We start from the raw sequence: 10,064 nt of genomic DNA on the forward strand, positions 1-10,064 counted from the left end.
AATGGATTGTGGAGCTGCCAGTCTGCAGTTAATAAAGCCGAATTACTTCCTGCCTATGCTAACCAGCTGTCTCTTGAACTGCTGGTGCTGACTGACACCTGGATCAAACCAGATAATACTGATACCCTGTGATCTATGCTTCTCTGACCATGCTGTATTCATCTCCTGCTCATGCTGCTTTGCAACATAAGAAGGCCTTCTACCCAACCCAATGCCTGTTACGGGGCCATGGATATGTCCAGCCTCAACTATTGCAATGCCCTTCTGGTCGGCCTTCGTTCAGGCACAGTGAAACCCTTACAGACTGCTGAATGTGGAGTCTTCAATCATCAAAAAACCTCCACTGTTCTCAATGGTGTAACAAGCTATGAAAACCATTAGTAGGGACGTAATTCTCTACCTTTCATATACTCTCAAAGACTCATCTGTTCAGAGAGTGCCTCCTCTCCTAACACCCTCACTAGCACGTACTGTGCACCTTTCAACAGATCTTAGAACAGATTGAGCCCTTACTACATTACTTAGTTCATTGTGTCTGTACTATACTGTGCTGAAGCTTTGGAGAGGCAGCACGTGAGCAAAAGAGGCTTTGATTTGCTGAGTAAAGCAGAAAAAACTTTCACCATCTGTGAAAATTAAAAGCCTCTAATCAAGATGCTTCAACAAAATGATTGAAGAATGATATTTTAGCATTGCACAGGTTATAGAGGGATAAAACAAGCTTGCTTGTCAAGCCTATATATGTTTTTAGAAGTATCCTGTATAAGTATTGCATTTCAAATGTTCTGTTGTGAGCCACTGAGTTTATGTACCTGAGAGTGACAGCTTTGTTTGCACTCTTGACAAAGTCCAACGTGAAAGTGAGACAGGGTCTGCTCTTTTGTCTCCAACGTGCAGACAGTATCTCAAATGAAGCAATTTGTTAACATTAATCCCAGAGCCCTTTTTCAAAATGCAGTGAATATATGCATGGTCTTTGAAATATTCATTCTGTTTGTCAGGAGAACAGGGAGGGAGCTACGAACGCTTCATGAAAGTGCAGCCACTTGATTAAACTTGGAGTTTCTTACATCACACATCGAGAGTGTCTCAGGAACTGGTGAGAGTAAGAGCAGCAATACTTAATGGACCAGTGGCTTTCTCAGTAAAGCAGCTTGGAAAAAAAGTTTCTTCTACTTTTATTTCTGATAATAATCCCAACATAGCTCTGGATAGTAAACATTTAGGGTTTATAATTACACATTTTAAACACTGTACTTTAAAAATGATATCAGGAACCTTTTTGTCACTGCATCATTCAAATTACCTGAACACATCCGAGCCCCAGCCGGCCACAGCTGTGAAGACCCGTGGGCCGAAGTCTCGGGCTGGATTGAGGGCATAGCCGCAGTTCAGTCCCATGGCCACTCCGATGCCCATGATGACCCAGCCGATGAGCAGAGGCTGCAGGCCTTCTGGCACACGGGTGTACTTGTCAGTGATGACCAGGATGCACAGGACCAGAATGCCAGCTGAGAAAACCTTAAAAACAAAAGTATCAGGATATTACAATGAAAACATCTTTTCCCTGTTATCTGGTTTAAACCTTTAATGAGGCTTCCCCTTTACCCTGGTTTATGTCTGGATAAAGCAGTGTTTCTATATAGGTCCATCAAAAAATCACTCCTGGTTGAGATGACTGTTACTCTTACAGTTAATTATAAATGTTTCTAATGGTGTTGCTGCTTTGTTTAAATCGGTAATGCTTGTAAACATGCAGAAATAATGGCTTTTCGAAAATATAATCACTTGGGAAACTTATAACACAAACTTAATCTACCTAAAAGGTATATTATCAACAAAAAAAGAAAGAGAAACAACAGATTAGAGCTTTTATATCCTCCTGCCTTCACTAATACACAAACTGACATGTACTCTCATGCAGATGGAGGTTATTCTCAGCATCTGAGCAGAATTGTTCATACATCAGCAAACAACTGTGTCCATTTAAGCTTAGATTCATTCATGAATGCACAAAATGCAAGCTCACATCGTAGACTCTATATAGGCTCGTATGCATCTCTGTATGCTCCAGTGACTTCCACATACAAAGAATCATGATGGAAAAATTCTGCCATCCCACTGACATCAATAATTCCGTTAGAAGGGGTAAAAACCCTGCAATGCTGAATATGAGATTCAAAACGAAAAAAGAAAAGAAAAATACTCTCACGTCGTCAGGCAGTTTGTTTAAAGCATATAAATTGTAGAAATATCAATTAAAAACGAGTCTTTAACCCTTACCTGATCCACAAACCCATTTAGGTGGAAGAGATGTTGTGCAGGATAAGTTGAAAAGATGTTTGCCGTGGCATTGGGCCCAGTAACCAACAGTTGCCCACTGCTGAAGTCCATCAAAGCATCTGAGGAAAATAACATACAATAAAAATAAACTGTGTATTCATTTTATTACTGAAAAGCTGTTTTTGTGTAACCAAATCATAAAAAAGACAGGATTCAAATATTGGTTAAATTCATAAGGAGGTTAACTAGATAATCTGGATCCTGACCTGGATATCCTGCCTTCTGAGACAGTTTGTTCACACCTACCATAGTACAACACATAGACCCCACAGGCTCCAATGAAAGCCCCCAGGAACTGAGCCACCATGTACACAGGGAGCTTCTTCAGTGGCAGCTTCCCCAGGATCACCATGGCCAGAGTGACTGCCGGGTTCACGTGGCCTCCTACAACAAAGCAAGGAAACAGGTGGACACAAGTAACACAAAGCTTGATATACACCATCTTGTCATGCACGCAGTGGTCCTCAACAAGACCCCCCAGATGTGTTCAATGATGTCAATATAGCTGCTGATTACTGATTAACTCAATCCGTTGACAAAGGAAAAAAGTTAAAACATTTGTGTCCGAGCTCATTCGAAATACTTAGCCAAGTTTTTTTTTTACAGTCAATATAAGTGGAGTTCAGTGGAATACACATTCAGTGACAGACTGATCATTTGGTGCTTAAATTAAACCCCTCAAATGTTCATTCAGTCAAACATCTCCATGAATTTCAAAACAAAGGGCCCTGGGTTTTTGGGCCCTCAGAGTCGGCCTGTTTTCCTATGTTCTACATCGTCTTAAACAGGCGTGTGTGGACACATTCCAGCCAATTGTTTCTGGGCGGGGGTGGTAGTGTGGGGTCATTTATTTAACACTCTGGGATCTTGGCTTTGACCTCACTGTGGTCACACCACTGGGGGTATCAGCCATGCGCCCATTGTTAATCTCCCCGTCCTGTTCACAAACACTGTCCACGACAACCAGCCAGACCTGCCGATTTCAATTGCATCTGACATAATGAGCTTGAATCTGCTTAAGGCACACGTAGACTGCAGGTCATTAGAGTGACCACGATGTGTCACACTTACGGAACAATGTCATCTAAAATCTGAGACTACAAAGTGAAAACAATTGTGTTTTCTTCTCCTATGGGGCCATCCTGCCAGGCGAGCCTAGAAAGCCAGGCTTGTCACACCTGACCCCCCTCCTCTCCAGAGACCCATGCCCCAGTAAAGCTCATTAGTCCAATACCTATGATCATCTTCAGACATGTCTTTGGACAGAAGCTTCCCACTGAGCTGTGGACCCCGGGGCTGAATGGCCCAGTCATGCAGAAAAAGCTCTCCATATATTACCCTCCGTGTCCTCAGGCTTTTTCTACTCTTCTTCTGAAGCTTTACAACTCCTCTCATTAAACATCGCACAAGTTCCATTGGAACGTGGGTCAGAATAAAAGACCGAAACGTGACAAACAACAACAAAAGCATGTGCAGGTTGTTTCCTTCAAACCCATATTCCTCATGAATAATATTAAGTCTCAAAGACAAACCACATTAGCCTCTCAATCTTCTGATGCACTAAAACATACACAGAAAGAACCTTGCCATCATGGGACTGATGAGTTCAAATCTGACGTGTCTTATTTGCCGTTTTTCTTCTATGAGAAGATCAACATCAGTATCATATTTGTCTGTTAAATATATGGTTATAAAGTTAGCTTACCTTAGCTTTAAGAAAACTTAAGGAAAAGGCTAACCTGTCCAGAGGTGACACTTGGGCAGTAAAACAATAACAATAGTTATTGTAATATAATTTTCATTTATAGCAATATTAAAAAGGTTCAATATACATCTATAGAATGCTGATTCATTGTGCAAGCAAAGTGAGGAGGTAAAACACACATGTCATCGACTTCAGATTTGTAAAATGTTTAGCTGTTTATCAAGTGTATGTCTCTGCTTATAGAAGAGTTTAAAACCACAACCTTCACTCAGGAGCAAAATTCCTATTTCAAATTTTACCAAAAAAAAAAAAGGAATCAACATTAACTGATATGACAATCTTTTTTTAATATCATTTTGCCCACATCATCCACCTATCTATCCATCCAAGATCTGAAGTGCTAAAACAACAAATTTGCATTTTTATCTGCTGTACTATTTCTTGCCTGGGACCAGTAATATCACATTTAAACGATCTCTTCTGTCTGTTTCCGATGATTATTTCCCCATCCCAAATATGCAGGAAATGACCATAAAGAGAACTTGTGGAGTCCGTACAATGTAACCCTTGACGTGCTGAATCCCTCAATTACTGTTTAATGGACAGTCAACATGAGAAGCATGTGACATTCAACAACTCTTCCCTCGTATCCATATCACTGCTGGCAAACTGCAGCAGGCTCTTCTTACTATAATCCTGGACGAATGCCGCAGATAAAGTCCCATTTGGACACAATATCTCCACACAGGCACCCACCCACCCACACACACACACATATATACACACACACACACACACACACACACACACACACACACACACACACACACACACAGGCACGCACGCACGCACACGCACACGCACACACACACACACACACACACACACAAACACACACACACACACACACACGCACACACACACACACACACACACACACACACACACACACACACACACACACACACACACAAAGTGGTCAGACAGAAAAAGGCGTTTTTCAAAAAAGTGTTCAATGCGTGAATGATAATGAAACGTATAGATGGTTCCGTCTGAACTAAGATGTGGATATATATCACTCGACTGTTACCTGACACTGATGCTGCCATGTAGATGCCCATCGTGACTCCCACGGCAAAGCCTATGTGGATGGTCAAGGCCCCCCCGAGAGCCCCTCTACTGAGCACCACCTGGGCCACTGAACCACATCCAAAGAGCTGGGACACAGACAAAAAGAAAAAGGGAAAAAAACACAAAGGATTGAGGAGGAACGAGACATTGCTTTTAATTATTCCAATTATACACACCATTAACACTAGCCCTCTTGTCCAGCAACAGCCTCTGACTGCCACAGACAATTTGTCCAACTTGAAAAATAATTAATCCCCCCATTTATTAGTTAAAAAGGAAGAAGCAATTTAGAGATGAGAGCAGTCATCCAAGAGTAAAAAGGGCTGCATCCCTCCTCTGATGTGGCAGGTGGGGATCATGGAAAACCAACAACTGTGAAACAGAGACATCTCTCCCAAGAAAACAGAGAAAAAAACATTTAAATTTTTTTTTTCTTACTCTTAGTCCTCTAATGAGCTTAACTGAGAGGAAATTACTTAATGCATCTACAACAACCCAGTTCTGGTTTAACAGTTCACTTTTGGATGAGGAATAAAGACGAGTCACATCTTGTTAAGATTTCCTTCAGCTCTCTGACATGTGAGCCCATCAAAGAGAGACTTAATTCTGCTAATAGAGACACATGAGAGACAGCAGTCCCGGTTTGACACCTTATTAGCATAGTGGTTCCCAGCCTCCGAGCGGCGCTGGGATCTGGGTGACAGGTGCAGAGGGAGGTACTCACTACCAGGACAAATGTCCCAAGACACTCCACCAGGAACTCCCTCAAGATGTCCATCCTCAGGCGACACATCTCCCTCAGCTTCCTCTTGTTCTCGCCTTTCATTGTTGTTGTTGTTGTTGTTGTTGTTGTTGTTTTTTTGTTGTCTGGATCTCCTTGATGTTCTTCCTCCGACCAGAACAAACAGATAAACTCTACTCTCTCTGGATGACAGTCGGTTGCCGCCTCCTTGCTCTTCAGCTGCAGCGCGTTAAGCTCTCTGCGATCGATTCCCTCTCTAACCGCCAGGGGTCAACTTTTCATCACATATAGAGAGGTCAAAGTCTGCTGTACCATGTTTGCTTTGAAACTACGTATTCCTTATTTGTTATATAGGAGAAGGCCCCTTTGATGACATACAAGAGCAGTCCTCTGTGACATCAAATATCCGCCTATAATTTATCAAAGAAGCCTTCTTCATTTAGGAAAGCTGAATTCCAAGACACACCCAAAACTCCAGCTTGATCCTGTGTAGAACAAACTCTAGGTCCTCAGCATCACAGATTTCAGATCCAGAATCAGGACATAGAATTGCCTCCTCATTTTCCTCATCCAGTATATTTATGAACATGTCAACCATTAATCTGAAATGATTGACCAGCCGTACTAACACTTTGGATAAAGAAAATCAAAAGCATATTTTCAAATGCATATCAATCAGTCTATTAAGTATATACTGTTCTATTTCAAGTTTTAATTTGTTGGCCTAGCTATAATTAGCTAGCCACAAAAGAAGCTAGCTAGCTAACAGCTAGTTAGTATTGTACACATTTCTCTTTCTCCCTATGAATTGTAAAATAAAACGTACATGCATCAGATGTGAAAAAGCAGCTGTGTGAAATGAATGGTAGGTGTTCCTTCATGAATACTTACTGTATATGTGTGTAAAAGTGATTTGAAATACAACATTATTTTGTTAATAAAGTAAGAAAGGAAAAGGGAAAAACCTAATTTGTCGTAATCAAAAACAAGATATTTAATGAATACTTAGAATATGATTTTTTTTAAATACCTTTAATTCAAAAATATAGTAAAGAAACACTCTTATTTTATTAAATAAAATAACACAGGTAAAGAATACACACGAACATGTCACCACCACATTGATGAATATATTTAATATATAAATAGATTTTATGAAGGAGGTCTGATCCAGAGTTAAACCACACATTTTCCTACCAAATATCATCAACACAAATACACATAGATTAGTAGCTTCAAGCTACCTCCACACTTAAGGAAAACAACTTGAGAGAAGAGAATCTTACCTAAAAGTGAACTTATGGACATATACCTGCATGTGGGTTTGTTTGTTATTATTATTGATTATATAACAATATGAAAATATCTATAACTCACTTTTGTTTGAGTCAGTTTTGAAATTATTTTAAATTCGTAAAATGAACTCTTAAGTAGTGTGTGTCAGTGTGTGTGTGAGTGTGTGAGTATGTGTGAGCGATAGAGAGAGAGCGGTTTTGACTGCCAAGTATGTGATGTGCTGTCACAATAACAGTCACAAACAATGGGACAATAATATATATTGTAACATGATCAACTTAGTGCCATCTCCATTTGTTCACTTGTTTTCTTTAAATAGAACATTTTAATTTTAATATTATCTTTGAGCGTTGGCAACAATGTCATGCCAAAAAAACTTTTTGAATTGAACATTTTCAATCGCGAAAGACAGAGAGAGTAGTTTAACAGAAACATTTGTAATTTCAATCACAATAAAAGACCCAAACAGTGGCACACAGATTAAAATCAGTAATTCTGTTATATTATAGATTGTAACATGAATAACTCAGTGCCATCTCAATTTTCTCACTTGTTTATGTATTGTTTTTTATAAATAACATTTTCAAATGTTAAATGTGAATGTTTGATTGTCTTTGATATTGTATTTGAGCGTTGGCAACACATGTGAATGTCATTCCAATAAAGCTTATTAAAATGAAAACCTTTAAAGGCTCAAACAGGCACAAATCAATTCAAAGGTTGTATCTGCTGTTGATCAACTTAATACCTTAAAAATGCAGCTGTCTTATTTGTTTTTTTACATCCATATTGTGAATTTCAATATGTGTCTTTGGTTGCCTTTAATATTGTATCGTGCTCTGGCGTCACATATCTTAATCATAACATCTAAAAAAATTATTCAAATCGAGGGCCATCGAGTCAGAGGAGTCTGTGCCCACATCCTCCAACAGGGGGCGCTCGGTGTATGCACTTTGAACGCGGTCGCCTGCTGCAGTCTGTCACATCGCGGTGCGCCCGGCCCCGGTGCGTCTTATCTCCCGTTCGCTGGGCTCTGTGAAACGGTGAAGGCGACAGGCCCGAGGACGGGATGTTTTCACTGCATTCATCAATGTCAGCGCTGCGGGCTTTGATGTGAACCAGACACTTGGAGAGTGTCGCCCATGCTGTGAAGAAAGGCCGATGTGCTGATGGAGAGAAAGCATCCTCCGGGGATTTGCAAATGATGGGGCCCGCATCTGTCTCCTCGCTCCTTTGTCCTGTCAAGAGGCTCAGATTATGAGATCTAACATTTAAAGGGCCTGGAATGATCAATAAACCTGATCTTGAATAAAACTATTTAACTCTGGATGCATCACAAATAAACTCCTGCATGCTGCGGTGGTTTCATGAATGGGGATGTGTGTGTGTGTGTGTGTGTGTGTGTGTGTGTGTGTGTGTGTGTGTGTGTTGTGGATATGCTCTAATTCCCTCATCTAGGTTTGTGAGACAGGCTCTCTCAAGGCTAATTGGCGGATGTTTATTGGGGTTGTTTAAAGGAGGCGCTGGAAGGAATTATCACCTGCAGGACAAATCTCTGCCAACAACACCACAGCAAGTGGCTGCAAAGGCCGCAGCCCGCATTTGCATAACATCTTAGAGCTTCGGGAGACGGTGTTCAGCAAATAAAGAGCGCAGGGTGATGGTGAGCGCAGGGAAGCAGTTTGACACCTTTATGTCACTTAGGAAATAGTTAATGATGCAGCAAGAATGTGAGCTGATTTATTCAATGAAGTTTGCTTTTAAGTGTCTGTGTGAGAGAGGTTGTTAAAGCTACGGTGTCCAAGGTTAAACAAAATGAAAGTGTCAGGACAAGTCTGCAAAGGGCTCAAGAAGAAATGGGAACTTTTTGGAAATGCATGAAAGTCGGGGAAAACTCCGCAGAGGAAGATCTTGTTAGGAAAAGCTCCAGAATCTGCTCAATGGGAAAATGTACAGACTTTTCTTTTTGGTTTCACTATCACTACAGGCCTGCTCTCTGGAGCTGTGGTTTGTTTAACTCATAAACACTTCTGCAGAATGGGCCCTTTGTTTTTTGTACTCGGAGTCAGAGTCAAAGAAGAAAATCTAATAAACATGCTGGATTATATCACTTGTATGGCGTTTTATACTAACTTATATTACTTTATACTGAGAGAAGACCATCTGGATTTACCTAAAGAGTTGGGAAGCATATTAAAAGATTTTTATTTTCAATTGCAACTTTTGATACACTAATGCAAAATGGATCATGTGTAAGTCTATACTAGAAGCCAAATAGAGGAGAGTAGAAACCAGATCTACATGCTGAATTATTATTGTTGTATACGTTGTAGCTGTTGGGTTAAAGATAATATACCATTTATACAATTAACACTTGCAAACTCCTTCGGTGAATCAGTATGTTGTGATAATTTAATGAGAAGTGCAATGTGTTCACTATTGAGTTAGCGTAGAAAGCTAATTATATACACAACAATAATCATTTCACATTGTGGCAACTTATAAACATTTCTCCAAAAAAAGCTCCTGTGTTATAAAGCCTATACACTACAGACGACAAATGAGGCAGCAAATCTAATTATTATTGTTATATATATTGTTGAGTTCACATTATATTAGATTAAGACATGACCAGATTCTTATGGAGACCCTGGAGGTTGTGGTGATCTTGTGAGCAGATGAGAAGTGTATTGGTATGTATGGATGTGCAAATATGAATATGTCTACACGTGGTCATGTATAAGTTCATGTTTGTGCACGTTTTGTTTATTACAGTTTCAATCTACTACTTTTTTAAGCAGTATTTATTTTAGGTGTGTATGTCTAAGTTCATGTTCCATGATCCAC

General features: G+C 40.1%; 1 protein-coding gene across 1 annotated transcript in view; it reads right to left on the reverse strand.

Moving 5' to 3' along the window:
• The window catches only part of LOC132998185 (aquaporin-3-like), an 11,646-nt gene extending 5,641 nt beyond the window's left edge, over positions 1 to 6,005 (reverse strand). The window contains exons 1-5 of the mRNA XM_061067683.1: positions 5,904 to 6,005; positions 5,139 to 5,265; positions 2,590 to 2,727; positions 2,284 to 2,402; positions 1,307 to 1,521 (exon numbers count right to left, since the gene is read on the reverse strand). Coding sequence (XP_060923666.1) covers positions 1,307 to 1,521; positions 2,284 to 2,402; positions 2,590 to 2,727; positions 5,139 to 5,265; positions 5,904 to 6,005 — 701 coding nt within the window. The remainder of the gene's footprint in view (positions 1 to 1,306; positions 1,522 to 2,283; positions 2,403 to 2,589; positions 2,728 to 5,138; positions 5,266 to 5,903) is intronic.
• Positions 6,006 to 10,064: the final 4,059 nt, after the last annotated feature.

This window comes from Limanda limanda, chromosome 3 (genome assembly GCF_963576545.1).
Source record: "Limanda limanda chromosome 3, fLimLim1.1, whole genome shotgun sequence".
Taxonomy (NCBI): Eukaryota; Metazoa; Chordata; class Actinopteri; order Pleuronectiformes; family Pleuronectidae; genus Limanda; species Limanda limanda.